Source organism: Drosophila gunungcola, unplaced genomic scaffold, assembly GCF_025200985.1.
Source record: "Drosophila gunungcola strain Sukarami unplaced genomic scaffold, Dgunungcola_SK_2 000220F, whole genome shotgun sequence".
In the NCBI taxonomy this organism is placed as follows: Eukaryota; Metazoa; Arthropoda; class Insecta; order Diptera; family Drosophilidae; genus Drosophila; species Drosophila gunungcola.
Window position 1 is genome coordinate 56,506 of NW_026453381.1, and position 15,376 is coordinate 71,881.

At 47.0% G+C, this 15,376-nt stretch overlaps 1 protein-coding gene across 1 annotated transcript; it reads left to right on the forward strand.

The window, feature by feature from the left end:
- The first annotated feature begins 452 nt into the window (after positions 1-452).
- Positions 453-14,641, forward strand: LOC128266004 (uncharacterized). Its single transcript, XM_053002265.1, is given in 6 exon segments — positions 453-714; positions 5,603-6,084; positions 6,748-7,041; positions 8,394-8,522; positions 8,822-11,863; positions 11,866-14,641. Coding segments are annotated over 5 exon segments (5,520 nt in total). The 5' UTR covers positions 453-714; positions 5,603-5,637; the 3' UTR covers positions 13,474-14,641.
- The last annotated feature ends 735 nt before the right edge of the window (positions 14,642-15,376 follow it).

The window sequence follows — 15,376 nt, forward strand, 5'->3', positions numbered from 1 at the left end:
ACTTTTTTCATTTCATTTCATATCATTTGTCACTTGAATTGAGGTACAAATCTCAGGTACAGGGTGTTTTGCGTGAGTAAATCTGAGACGCTGAGAATTGAGAGTTGAGAGATGGAGAAGTGAGCAGTGAGCAGTGAGCAGTGAGAAGTGAGAAATGAGAGACCCAAGAGTCGTTTACCTGCTCGGCCAAGACATTTACCTGTTTGGCCTACTACAACTACAAGACAAACTCCCCCGTTTTCGGATTTGAGTTCGCTTCGGGTTTTCGGTTTTCGGGTTTGCGTTTGCGTTTGCTCAGGTGAGTTCACTGTTGATATAACTGAAGTTCTTGTTGTTTCCCCTGAAACAAAACCAGTTTCTCCAGAGAGTCTCTCTGTTCTCTGTTGGTTGCTATAGCACATTATCTCTCATCGCTCTGTGGATGGCCAAAAGCCAAGCGGCCAAACGAGTTTCAGTTGCGAGGCAAATTTACCAGTCGGCGGACGTGTTTTTAAACGGCGGTCGGTTGCTCGTAAATCCCCTTCCAGAATCGAATCTCAGTACCAAACCAGAGTGAAGAATTGCGCGCGCGGCAAACATACAAAAAATATCATTTTTTTCTGGTGCCTGGCAAAAAGTTTAGCCAAAACAAATATAAAGTGCCAACAAAGAGCTGCAGATAAATCATTGGAATACGTTTTATATATATATTTTATATACACAAGAAATGTTTGCGTAAGTTAAAAACTTAAACAAAAGCTCGAAAAAGAACTCAAGTTGTTGGCCAGTTTGTTGGGTTTGGTTATTGCAAGTTATTAGATGAAACAAAGGATTATTTCTCTAAAAAAGATCACATGGAATTACCTGTTTTTTTTTTGCTTGCTTACGCTGGTTGGTTATTGATTCTTTGATTTTCGGCGAGCATGTGGGTCCGCTTTAAAAATCATAGCGGTCCAAATGGCTTAAGACCGCCAACCGCCAACCGCCAACTTGTTTTTCACTCACCTTTTGTGAAGATCTTTTGGTATGTAAATGCCTGGCAGCCCGCACCGCAGCCTTCGTGGAAACCTGCTACGAGCAGGTACAGTGGGCACTCGCCTAATGCATTTATGCGGCTTATTAAAGATTAATCTGTGCGCCGCACGCAGGCTCTTTTATGCTATAGGCCATATATTCCTTTATATATGTGGTTATTTCTCAAGACCCGTGGGCTCGTTTCCCTAGGGAAAGTCCAGCCAATCACGCGATCTTTAAGTGCCATTTTTGAGCCAACTTCGAGTTGGAGAAGAGTGTTTTCCCAAAACCAACTCGGTTCAATTTGCATGGACTGGCTGGCAATTGAAATGCAGGCCATCAACCTGCAGGTTGGGTTCCTTCTTTCGGCCCGGCCAATATGTCACCATCATCGGCATTATCATCAGCCATCAGCCATCAGACTGCAGACTTCAGACTTCTTGGTCGAATATTAAGCGGCAGATTTGTGTATTTATGGTTAATTCTTGGGCCTCCGAAGCCTGCCTGGCATATGTAAATATGTGAGGAGAACGAAACGAACAAAATTAAAAAAAAAACAACCATTAGGCAGCATTTGGCAGTCAACTCACGTGCGGAAACCGCTGCCACAGGTTGCACTCCCCTTTCAACTTTCTGTGCCCAGAAATACACTCATATTTCTAGTATGAATTTATTCAGTATTTTTAAAATATTTTCTTGAAAGTAGGTAAAGTATAGGTAAAATAATCACGTAACTTAGTTTCAAATAGGTTGCTCATAAGTAAAATGATTTTATTTTTACACCAGTATTTATTACTTGTATTTAATTATAAAAAGTGAATTTCTAAATTTATGCATAATTTAATACAAAGCAATTTAAAATATTTTCTTGAAAATAAGTAAAGTAAAATCACATAATCAAACTAGTAAGCTTATTTTAAAGTTGGTTGCTCATTAGTAAAATGATTTAATTTTATTTATGACTTTTAATTTATTGTGAAAAGTGAATTTCTATATTTATTTATCATTTTTTCAAAGCATTATAAAATATTTTCTTTTCTAATGAAAAGTAATATTTTCTTGTGGCCAGTTTCCCACTGTTTCGAGCTTTTAAAGATTGCAAAGATTGAATTATTTCTTGCCATGTAGCTTCTATTTCTATGCCTCATTTATCAGCCTGCCATCGCTGTTTTCGCTGCTGGATTCTTGGCTTGAGACATCTGCAACATGGGTTGCAAGTTGCAGGTTGCAGGTTGCAAGTTGCCGGTTGCTTGTGGGCTATTGGGCTGTTGGGCTGTTGCAGGTGGTTCCCAGATTTGAACGCAGTGCAGGTAGACTCGCTGCTCTTTGTCTCAATCTGGCTGAGAAAAAGGTCAGTTCTGGCTCTTTGTTGCCGCTGTAATTGCGGAAGTGGAATACATTCAGCTGGAGCTGAAACTGAAGCCAAAGCCAGCGTTTAGGCCCCCGCTTGTGGCTTAACAATTGAAGCCCATAAATCATCAAGTTCGCAAAAGAAACAAACACACAACAAAAAGCGAATTAACCAACAGCAGCAGCAATCATAAGAAGTAATAACAATAAATGAAAACATTTAGCTGCAGGCCAGACTTGTTTTGCATTTGAGCAACCGCTTGTCAAAGCTCTCCAAATTCGTTTCTGTTTCTGTATCTGCCGCTGTATCTGTATCTGTAGCTGTATCTGTATATGTAGCTGTATCTGTATCTCTAACTCTGGTGTGTATCTGCGATCGGTGTGCAAAAGCTAAAACCCCGATCTATAAATAGTGTCGGTGGCTGGGCTCTCAAGGACTGCCAGTTCGGTTTCCCCGCCAAGTGTCGCCTCATTCGACGCTCGACACTCGACACTCAACACTCGACTCAACTCAACTCAAGTCACAAATCAAAAGAGCAAATCAAAATCGAGTCTCGAGACATGATCCACAAAATGGAGTGCGAAATATCAGACTACAGACTTCAGAGGCTGAAAAATAAATGTCTAACAAATAAAAACTGCACTAAAATATATGCAGTAAATGGGGCAAGAATATACAGTCTACACCCAGAGAAAAACCCCATTTGGACTTCCCATGATTTTTCTCAGGGTGTATAAATCGAACTTAATACTGGAAGTATGATAATGCGCATAACATAACCCTGAAAATTAGTTTAGTTTCAGCAGAATCAAGCATATTAAATGTAGTTCAAAGATTCCCCGTATAATATCCATTTAATTTCGATAAGTACACACAATTCCATTTAAATGATTTAACTTACCACACATTTAACAAACAATTTTCATCTGAAGAAGTTCCCTTTCAAGTCTTGAGTGAATTACTACACCTGCTCAGATCGCATTTCACGATCAATCCCTGGGGCTTTTGCAATCGTTGGCCAATTGCTGGCTAATTACATGGCCTAAATGATTCGCCAACTTGCAGTTTCTTTTCTTTTCTTTTTTTTTCCTCATTTTTTTGTGGGCTGCGTTTGGGCAATAGTTTGGTCCAGTGGCTCAGTAATATGTAGTATGTAGTGGCCCAAAAGCGGGAATTAAAGAGCGTGACGTTTGATTTTGTGGCCCGGACTAATTAGCATGCAACTGTTTTGTCAAATGAATGGGCAATTATACAATTTATACCCATGCCGCTGCTGCACTTTACCAGGAAAAACAATTAGGGGATACGACAACAGAAAAAGTACAACTGGAAATCAGTGAGTTTTCCCCTCTCCGAACAGAACTTCCGCTCGCCAACGGCGGCTTTTCCGCTTATTAAACATTTTTTTATGTTTCGGCCCAGAGATCCTCGGCCATAAAATCCAGAATTGTCACCCAAAGTGCAGTCAACTCTAGTGGAGTGTTTCAGTTTGCCTTTGTGTGTGTGTGGCACTTAAAAATATATTTTCTATGTTTGAATGGGTTCTAAATCGGGGCTCTTTGTTTAGAGTTTTTTGGCTAGATAACACAGGTTTTCATTGAATTTATAGATATTCTATAGCTTTCTGTTTTGATTGTAAATTCACCTTTGCCACCCTTCAATTTTGTTTGATATTCACTGCTTGTTTATCCAATTGTTTTGTGTATTTTCCCTCTACTTGAACTTGAACACTCAATCATGCAGCACAGTGTAGGCAACTGCAAACTGATGAACTCACAACTCAAACCCTGCACTTCACTTCCCTCACCCATTTTTTTTCGAAAAAACTCAAACAGTTGACAAGTGTTAATTGTACCGATTCCAAGTATTGCATGTGTGTTTTCGCATGTACTTATTGGGACTTCCAGGTATAAGTGCTTATATACTTGAACAATATATGAATAATATTTAAATATTGGGTCATTTATAGTAGATTAATATTGTTCATCAGTATAACAACTACTTCACCCAATAAAAGAATTGAAAGTAAAGTGAGTTTAACGAGTGTGTCTTGTGAATATATTACAGACAATATTAAAGTATAGGTATTAATTCAATACTAAATTGTATAAGCCCCATACTTTTTAGTTTTGATGCTTATGTGGTATTAATTTAATATTCATACCCAATAGTTTAAAATGCATTTAACAATATGATTTTATATTGTAATTGAAGTTGGTTTGTTAAGTTGATACAAGAAAAATATTTAAGAAGATTCTTTTTTGATATTTTCTGCTCGAAATAGTTTTAGTAATTCGCTTTTCCTGCTCCCTGGGAGCAATGCAAATGCAAATGGTGTTCGGTGCACATCGACTGCATATGAACCTGCATTTTAGGCCAAGTCCAGTTGTTGTTCGTGTCGTGTCGGGTTGCCAAGCTCAGGCAATTGCAGTCGACAGCAGAAACGGCAAGAGGCGTTTACAGATCTCAGCCATATGTCGCATATGGCGTCATTCTGCCCCTTTATCCGGATAGCCCAACCCATTAATACACTAAGTTGGACTGGAGTCTCGGGTTCTACGGAGTGGCACTTTATTTCCAAGGCGTCAGCGGTTGTCAGGCGGCAACATTAGACCGTTCTACCGCTCTACCGCTCTACCGCTCTACCGCTCTACCGCTTTGCTGCTGCACATGCAATTTACTTCTTTCTGTTTCTGTTTCGGTTTCGGTTTCTGTTTCAGTTGCAGTCTTTTTTTTGCCAAGTTTTTGAGTTCGTAGTAGTTGCTGAATCGACAGTCGGGAGAACTTTTTGTCTCGGTGGATTGTGGATTATATATGGACCGGTTTGCTGGCCAAACTTTCGATTGGCCGCAAATGAGGTCGAGAGCAGGCCAAAAGCGAAAGTCAAGTCCAGTTGAGTGTAGTGGTGTTCGGACTTTTAGGGTGTGCCAATGATGGGCCACCAAACCTGTCGCAGCTGTTATCCATAGCCAAAGTTTGTACCTTTAATTGCCTGCCCCAGTGGTATCGCCAAGCTAAACTTCCTCTTTAATTGCTGGGGGTTGCAGGTTTTTTGGGGGCTGACTTTGCACTTTGCCTGCACTTCCGCTTGCTGACTTCCCCCGTTTTTTTTTTTGCGCTCAACTCATGTGCTGACTAGAGAATATAACACTTAACACCCTGGCTGGCCAAAACAAAAAACTTGACAACTGAAAGTGAGCTAAACCAAAAAAAGGGCCAAAAGCTAAGAACTTTTGTTTTGTAAATCAATTTTCACAGTGAGATGTTGGTGGAGAGAACGAATTAATAGCAAGATGATCAAGTTTCGCTACAAGAGGAAGGAACCCACCAATGTGGTGGGCGTGGCAGCTGCAGCAGGAGGAGGATCACCAGGATCACCAGGATCACCAGGATCACCAGGATCACCAGGATCGGGATCAGATGGAATAGCCAATCATCCCCCCGTCACAACATCACCTGTTTCGGTGCCCATGCCCATTCACCACCCACAGTTGAACCAGCTGATCAGCAACAATGGAGGCACCCTGCCCAGGAGTAGTCCCCGCAAACTAATGCTGGATGGAGGCGACAAGTCGGCCACCTTGACGCGCCAGCAGTCCAAGCAGAAGTCGGCCCAAAGTGCCTTGGCCAAGGTGGCCAGCAGCGTGGAACTGGCCGTAATGGGCTACAATGGCACCGCCGTGGCCATCAACAATGTTGCCGGAAACTCGGAGCGGGATCGCTGCATCAATGCGGTTATTGTAAGTCCAGGGAACATGTATATATCAAATGATCTAAACAAATACAATACAAAATAATTAACTAATTTACTTGTGTATATATATATATACCTAATTTACTTACTTAAATATTTACCTAATTTACTTAATATATATATTGTATTCCTTTTAATTTGAATAACCCCAAGTTATGTACGTTAATTACAAAATATATACGTATACTACGCTTATTATCGCTCAAGTAATCAAAAAAACATACAAAAACAAAAAAGTTATTTACCAGCACACCTAGTTTGAAAGTAAGCAAATAACAAAAAAAAATTTTAAAAGAAAGACAAACAAATTAGTCACCTTAAGCTTTCTACTTAGTAATATTTGTCCATATAAGCAGTTGTTACGTTTCCTAAACAAATTGTCTTAAAATTTCTTATTAAATGTCTTTTTGCTTTTAATTTTATGCTTACATGGCAATCAGCTTAAACTTTACTTTGTGTAATGCAGGAAATGCTTTGAATTTCACGTATTTACTGATAGCTTGATTTAAGTAAGATAAGTTCAAGCCAATTTAGCTTACAAAATCACTCAGCAATGTCACGAGGTTAAGTCTTAATTTAAGAAGTACATGAGATAAATCCGGTTAAGTACATATCTAACTGTTCTATTTTGTTTCCCCCCGAAAAATAGGAACTGTTTCAGCAACTGCAGACCAGTTCGGAGCCGGCCCTTTGTCCGGAGCCACTGCGTCGGGCCTTGGCCAGCGGTCCCCTCGCAGGACGACGATTCCCGCTGGGCTGCCTGGGCGATGCCGCCGAGTGCTTTGAGCTTCTGCTCCATCGCGTCCACTCGCACATTTCGCCGGACGATGGCGACTCCTGCGAGTCCTCCGCCTGCATCGCCCACCGGAGGTTCGCCATGCGGGTCATCGAGCAGAGCGTCTGCAAGTGCGGCGCCAACTCCGAGCAGCTGCCCTTCACCCAGGTGAGATTTTCGATGATATACCTTGCAGTTCACGAAAACGGATAAGATCGTTAGGGAACCCTAAAAAGTATATACACTCGCGGTATTTGTTTATTCAGTGCATATCTAACGACACACCAAAGATTTTCCAAATCGAACCATTACTTTAGAAGTTATAAGGAAAGTTTTAATTATGACGTCACTGCATATTTGAAAAGGCGAAGTTCAAATACTCAAGAGAAAGCGAAAGAGATGGAAAGGGGGCGCTGCTCGCTCTTAGCTTATAAAGTTTACCCTGCAGTACGGCAGATGGCGCCACTTAAAACTCAATTATTTTTATTGGGCTACAAAATCAATCTGCCTTACTACTAAAAAACAGCACAAAGCTCGCACAATTAAAGATTTAACTATTTTAATTGCCCAATAAAATACAAGAAGTAACAAGCCATTTAAATAAAAAAATTCAGTGTCGATTACAAACTTCACAATGAAGAACTCGTTTTAAATTCAAAATTATGGAGAATATAGTTATAAGCGGAAGAGATGGAAAGTTCTTGAATTCGGGTTATGTTTTGAGTTTTTAATACCCACCTGACTTTTTTCTCTATTTCTGTTTAATCTCTGCATACCATTTGCATCTTTATCATACACTTAATGAGTCTGATTTATATTTGGCAGTGAGCTTCTTTTTAAGCTTTGCTTGACTTTAGTGATTGTTTGCAAATTATATGCTTTTATTTTAGGCTTTAAGGCTTTATTTATACAAGAATAATAGTTCTTTTATAATTTAAATCTGGAACTGAAAATCCAAAATCTTTTCTGCGAGTGTAGACAACTGGTTTTCTTAGTTGATGCCATGGATTGCAGATTCGATCCGATATCTTGTGGCGTGGGCTCCAGTTTTCTAGTTTGCCAGTTTGTCAGTTTGTCAGTTTGTCAGTTTGCCAGTTTGTCAGTTTGCCAGTTTGGAACACCTGCAACACTCAGTGTTGCACTTGCCGTGTGTCCACTGTCTGCCACTTGTCTCTCTGTCCAAAAACAGTTATAGTTACCAGATCGGTATTTTAAAACGGGTTATGGGTTATGGGTGCTATTGGTTACGGCTCATATTTGTTATTGGTTATTTGTTATTGGCCATGCACATGCAGATTGGCCACAGAAAACAAAAAAAGCTACCGGACCAGTTGGTCCCTAAAAAGGGGGCAGATTATCGATAGCCTATAGTATATCTTATAGTATATGACGTCAGTGACTTGAGTGGGATTGTGGGCGTAGCACTTCCGTCTTGACCATATTCCGCAGTTGGCTAATTGACTTCTGATTTCTGATTTCTGATTTCTGATTTCCAATTTGTGATTTGCAATCTCCCACAGATGGTGCATTATGTGTCCGCCTCGGCCTTGACCTCCCAGAAGAGTCTGGCGCTGCAGTCGCATCAGCAGCTGAGTTTTGGCCAACTTTTGAGGGCGGCCGGCAACATGGGCGACATACGCGATTGTCCGGTGAGTAATGATGTTTTAATTAATGTATATCCGAGACTAGGGAGAATCATTATTTTTATTTCTTTTCAAACTTAAAATCAATCAATTCAAAGTGAATATAATTGATTTTACCATTGCTTTTTCTCTTGGTGTATGTTATACAACGGCCTATGTTGTTTCTTATGTTAATAAATTTAATAAAAATAAAGAATAAAAGCTTATAATGATCATGATCTCTGACATATACATAGGTATATATTATAACATATAGTATTTGATACCCCAGCTAATTTGTACCCTTTTTACCACCCCAAAAACAGAACACCTGTGGCGCGAAGATAGGCATTTGCCGGGCCCTGCTCAACCGACCGGACGTGGTGTCGATCGGCATCGTGTGGGACTCGGAGCGCCCGGCCGCGGACCAGGTGCACGCCGTGCTGAAGGCAGTGGGCACCAGCCTGCGCCTGGGCGACGTCTTCCACCAGGTCAGCGAGCAGCGGTGGGCCCAGCAGACGCAGCACGAGCTGGTGGGCATTGTGTCCTACTACGGCAAGCACTACACCACCTTCTTCTTCCACACCAAGCTGAAGGTGTGGGTCTACTTCGACGACGCCAACGTCAAGGAGGTGGGTCCCAGCTGGGAGGGCGTGGTGGACAAGTGCAGTCGGGGCCGCTACCAGCCCCTGCTGCTGCTCTACGCGGTGCCCCAGCAGCCGTCTCCCATGGAGCACCCCTCCGCGGCAGTGGCTGCCCCAGTCCGACGGGCGGTGACGCCCAGTCCGGAGAAGCCCAGTCTGGGCACCACGCGGCGGGCCATCACACCCACGCCGCTGAGGACGCCCGCCAACGACTACCAGAACCTGAGTGTCATCCAGAAGACCATCTTCCCGCCGCCGCCGCCGCCGCTGGGCAGCGACGAAACGGATGCCTACATCAGCCGCAAGACAGTGGAGCATGTGCTCAGCGCCCAGTACCAGAATCTGAGTGTGATCCAGGACAAGATTGGAGGCAGTGCTGCTGCTGCCGCCGCTGCAGCTGGAGCTGCTCAAAATGGAGACAAGGAGGGCGGCTTCCTCAGCCGCAAGCCCATGGAGGCGGTGCTGAGTGCCCAGCTGGCCAGGCGGCAGCACCTCCAGCTGCAGCGGAGCCACAGCGCCGAGTCCAGCTCCAACGGCAGTTCGCCACCCAGCGATGGGTTGACCATGCCGGAGCACTTGAACCAGCCACGTCGCCGGGACTCGGGCAACTGGTCGGGGGATCGGAACAGTGCCAGCTCGGCCAGCTCCACCACGCTGGACAATCCCTACCTCTACATGGTGGCCAAGAGGGGTGGCAATGGCCATGGCAATGGCAATGGCAACGCCAATGGCAATGGCAGTGGCAGTGGCGGTGGTAACGGAGTGGTGGGCGCCGTGCCGCAGAGTCCCACGCGGCACGGCCTGCCCTACGATCCCGGCTACGACTCGTTCTCGCTGAGCTCCACGGACTCGTATCCGCCCAAGCACGCGCTGAACCCGCAGCTGGCCAAGATTCCCGAGGCGGGCCACGGCGGTGGCTCCAACGGTGGCCTGGCGCTGTCGGGCGACTGCGAGAAGCTCTGCCACGAGGCGGACCAGCTGCTGGAGAAGTCGCGCCTGGTGGAGGAGTCGCACGACCTGGAGACGGCCCTGGTGCTCTGCAACGCGGCCGCGGGCAGGGCCAGGGCGGCCATGGATGCCCCGTACAGCAATCCGCACACCATGACCTTTGCCCGCATGAAGCACAACACGTGCGTGATGCGGGCCAGGAGCCTGCACCGCCGCATCCTGCTGGAGAAGGGGGCCGAGACGGAGGCCATGCCGGAGCTGAAGCACATGCGCGAGGGCAGCATCGGCAGTGTGAAGCACGTGCGCCAGAACAGCAAGGATCGCACCTTGGACAAGGAGCAGCTCCACCAGCAGCTCCACCAGCAGCTCCACCAGCAGGTCCATCAGCAGGTGCATCAGCAGATCCATCAGCAGATCCATCAGCAGATCCCCATCCCGGCCAGCATCGAGATCTATGCCACGCTGCCCAAGCGCAAGAGTCCCCTTAAGGCACTGGCCTCCGCCTCCGCCTCCGCCGCCGCCGCCTGCGATGACAACCTCATCGAGTACGAGCAAATGGAGAAGCAGGTGGCGGCCAGTCCGGGCAAGCCGGAGCGGGAAAGTCGCTCCCTGTTCGGCAGGAGGGATAAGGACAAGGACAAAGACAAGGAGAAGGAGAAGGAGAAGGACAGGGAGAAGGAGAAACGCAGTCGCAGCGAGGATCGGCACAAGCTGACACGCGAGTTCTCGCTGACCGAAACGCTGCTCGTCAATGCCAAGGACACGCTGAAGAAGCACAAGGAGGACAAGGACGAGAAGAAGGAGAAGGACAAGAGCGGCAAGAAGCAGCACAAGATCAGGCGCAAGCTGCTGATGGGCGGACTGATACGCCGCAAGAACCGCTCCATGCCGGATCTCACCGAGGCAGCAGCGGACGAGGCGGTGTCCAGTGGCAGTGCCCACTTGAGCCACCACCACCACTCCCATCATCATGGTGCCCCCTATGGCAGCCCCAATGGCGGCGGCGGCGGCAGTGTGACCCTGGATGACAGTGCCGTGGGCCTGGGCCAGCAGAATGGCCACCTGAGCGGCCTGAGCGGCTACATATCGGAGGGGCACTTCGACTATGCCAACGGAGCCAGGGAGTCGGGTGGCGGAGGCGGTGGTTCGCAGTCCGGCAGCAATCCCAATCCGAACCTGGAGCGCAGCAAGCTGATGCGCAAGAGCTTCCACGGCAGCGGCAGGCAGTTGACCATGGTGCCCAAGGTGGCGCCGCCGCCGCCCATGCGCACCAGTTCCACGTTGACCCCCCAGCAGCAGCAGCAGCAGCAGCAGCAGCAGCAGCAGCAGCAGCAGTTCCACCACGAGGCCAACTTGTCCAACCTGTCGGCCATGAGTTCGAACACCTCGATCAGCGAGCAGGACTCCTGCCAGACGATCATCACCACCTGTGCCCAGGTGCACTCCGAGCAGAGTCCCCTGAAGGACCTGCAGATGCTGGGAGCGAGCGAAGAGCTGCCCCTGCCACTGCCCCTGCCACTGACTCCCCTGGAACTGCCCCCGTATCCCAGTCCGCCGCACTCCGCCTGCCACTCGCGACAGGCCAGCGAGGACTTCCCGCCGCCACCGCCGCCGGAACTGGACTTGGAGCCGCTCAACCAGCAGCTGCACCAGCTGCAGGCCCTGGAGGCGGCCAGCAAGCACCAGCGGCAGCAGTTGGACTCCCTGGAGGGCACCACCAGCATCCTGGCCCAGCTGCAGCAGCGACAGCACCTGCTGAAGATGCGCAAGGAGCAGCAGCAGGTGGCGGGGGCTCCAGCTCCTCGGATGGCTCCACCTGGCTGAAGCAGGCCAACGATCTGAGGGCCATGCAGCGCAAGCTGGAGGCCTCCTCGCCAGCGAGCGTCAGGGATCTGGCCCACCGCTTCGAGCAGCCCACCTCCATCCGCTCGTATGCCTCGCAGGAGCTGCTCAGCCAGCCCAGCCAGCTCAGTCAGCTCAGTCAGCTCAGTCAGCTCAGTCAGCACGGTCAGCAGGCGGGACAACTGCGCACCCAGATGAACGGACTGCCCAGTGGCAAGCTGGAGGCGGACGAGGTGGATTCAGTACGGACTGCACACCAGACGCTGCCGAAGCCCAAGTACGAGATGAGCCAGTCGCAGATCGCCGAGGAGATGCGCGAGGTGGAGCTGCTGAACAGCATGGTGCAGCAGTCGCTGGCCCTGCCCAAGCGGGTGAAGAAGAAGAGCGTATCCTTCTGCGACCAGGTCATCCTGGTGGCCACTGCGGGCAACGAGGAGGACGACGACTTCATACCCAATCCCATACTGGAGAGGGTTCTGCGCACGGCCCAGCACCCCAACGAGAAGGTCACCGCCCAGATGATCCAGCAGCAGCAGCAGAATGTGCTGCGTCTGCAGACGGAGGCGCAGCCGCGGCAGCAGCAACTGCAGCAGCAACTGCAGCAGCAATTGCAGCAGCAATTGCAACATCAGCAGCAGCAGCAGCAGCAACAGCAGCAACCATCGCCCATGCTGGGCAGACCAGCGGCGGCCACGCCCACAGATATGCAGCGTTATGTGCAGAGGATGCAACAGCAACAGCAGCAACAACAGCAGCAGCAGCAGCAACAGGAGCTGTACCGCCAGCAACAGCAGCAACAGCAGCAACATCGCACTAGCATGAGCGGCATAGCCAGCCAGCAACACTTGCAACAGCTGGATGCACAGTACACCACCATGCCACGCTCCCTGCATCATCCACAACTCCTGGCTCAAAGCTATTCCGTGCAGTTGCAGAAGCACCAGCAACTGCAGCAGCAGCAACTGCAGCAGCAGCAACAGCAGCAACAGCAGCAACAGCAAAGCCCCCAACTCAGTTTGGCCTACTTCAGCAATGGCAATGTGGCAGCCACCGAGCAAGTGCCGCTGCCTTCGCCTTACCAGCGAGTGCCCCTGCCACATGGCTACTACCCACTGCAGCAACAACAGCAGCAGCAGCAGCAACAGCAACAGCAACTACAGCAGCAACTGCAACAGCAGCAGCAGCAACAGCTGATGGCCAAGCCAGTGCAGAAGAAGGTCAGCTTTGAGCCGGGAACCAAGGGCGAAGCTGATATACTGCCGCCACCACCGCCGCCGCCTCAGAAGAATGGATTGCCAGAGTCGGCACTAGGATCTCCAGGAGCAGGAGCAACAACAACTGGAACAGCAGCAGCAACAGCGACAGCAGGAACCGCCATCACCGCCATCACCGCCATACCCACCCGCGTCTACAACAATGCCATTGTGAAGGCCTCGGCCAAGGCCGTCGAGTGCAACTTGTGCCGCAAGCGGCATGTGATTGCGCCGGCGGTATACTGCACCAACTGCGAGTACTACCTGCAGATGCTGAACCAGCGCAGATGATAGATGGATAGATGGATAGATGGATAGATGGAACGCTGCTACACGGCCACATCGCTCTAGTGCAACTTTCTAGCCGTACATGGAACCTGTTAATCTCAAGCAATGCATTGCTGCCACGTCGCCCATAAGGATCCGCCAAGGATGTACATAGCATGGTTACAAATCTTAGCATATAAGAGCGAACGGAGCGGACGGAGCGGACGGAGCTGCGCCAGGCATCGAGACACTAAGGCGGAACGCAAGCGGAGGGAAACCCGCAGTCACAGTCCTTCTATGGTTCCACATGAGAAGTTGCCGCTGTGACAGCCAGCCCACCCAATCACCCACCCACAATCACCAGCCAATGTCCCCAAGCACACGCACACAAGAATATTGTACACTTCCATCCGCACCTACACATATACTTGCCCCGGAGGACTTGAGCTGCTTGCGTTGTAGACGATGCAGTGGCTTTCCATTTCAAATGGCCTAAATGCAGCCGGAAAACCACTTCCTTGGTTTAAGGAACAATGGGGACTAAACATAGCCTTGAAATGAGCCAAACATGTTGATTAGTAGCAAAATTGACCTAAGGTCACTGCATCATTTACAACCAACAGCTCAATGTCACCAGTCGCCCCATTGGACATCGATCGCTTGACTAATTGCATTCCAAGATACTAAAACACCCACGATGACTTGCCAGCCGTCCGCTTCAACCAATCGATTTTTGATTTTAATTTTCGATTTTTAATTATTTTTTTTATGTTGTATCTACGTGTAGGGAGAACAATTGTTTTCTCTGCGTGTGACGCCAGCAGTTCGAAACTCAGTCGCTGAGCTTCCTTGTGCGTGCTGTTGTCCAACGACACTCGCATTCCATTTTTTTTATAGTTAAAGCATTTATTCATTTTTTTTTTACAATTTTCGAACTTAATTAGGCTAAGAATATGTGAGCAACTTTTTGTGTCTTGTGCATTTAAACGATTCCGTGTATTTATAGTGTTAATACTACTTTTACAATTTATACATACTTATCTAAAAATAGTATATATTTTTATGATACAATGATTTAAATAAGATGATTTCTATTTGCAGCATACAAGCAGCGAGAAAAGAGATGTCAAGGCATCCACAAAAATGGTAAAATAATATTTTTTCTAAATAAATGAATACATAAAACAAACAATGTGTAATATCTTTTGTGAGTAAATATTGGGCACATCAAGGGACAAAGCCACGTTCAAAATAGAAAGAGTTTAGTTCAAGACACTAAGAACTTTACGGTTTGAGGCTGCGCTAAGACCAAAGCAAAGTTGCTTACCATGGGCTGAAACACCGCTATGCACCGATCTCTTAATCTTTGTATTTTTACGAAAATTTAAAAATCTGAAACATTTTTAACTGAGAGTGCCATTTGATTGGCAATTTAATGACGAATTCGTCGATGTATGACATTCCATCTGGGACCATTTTTTCCCAAGGTTTTGATACAAAAACCGATATTTTAGGAGCTTTTTTTGGGTTTTTGGAGATTTGAAAAAACCAAAATTCCTAAAGCGTCCTTTTGTTGTAACTTGGCCAAAATTAGAGGTAGAGCCATAAGAGTGACTGTTTTGGACAGCTAGCAACCTATACTACCCATCTAAAATCGGTTTCGAGCCATTTATTTGGTTTTAATAAAAAAATTAATTTTTCAGAATAGGGTTCTGAGAAATTAACTTTATGACCAATTTTTGCATTTTTGATAAGGGGGTACATCATCATTTTTTGCGAATTTTTGAAATCTGAAAAATTTTTAACTGAGAACGCCATTTGATTGACAATTTAATGACGAATTCGTCGATGTATGACATTCCATCTGGTGACCATTTTTTCCCAAGGTTTTGATACAAAAACCGATATTTTAGGTGCTTTTTTTGGG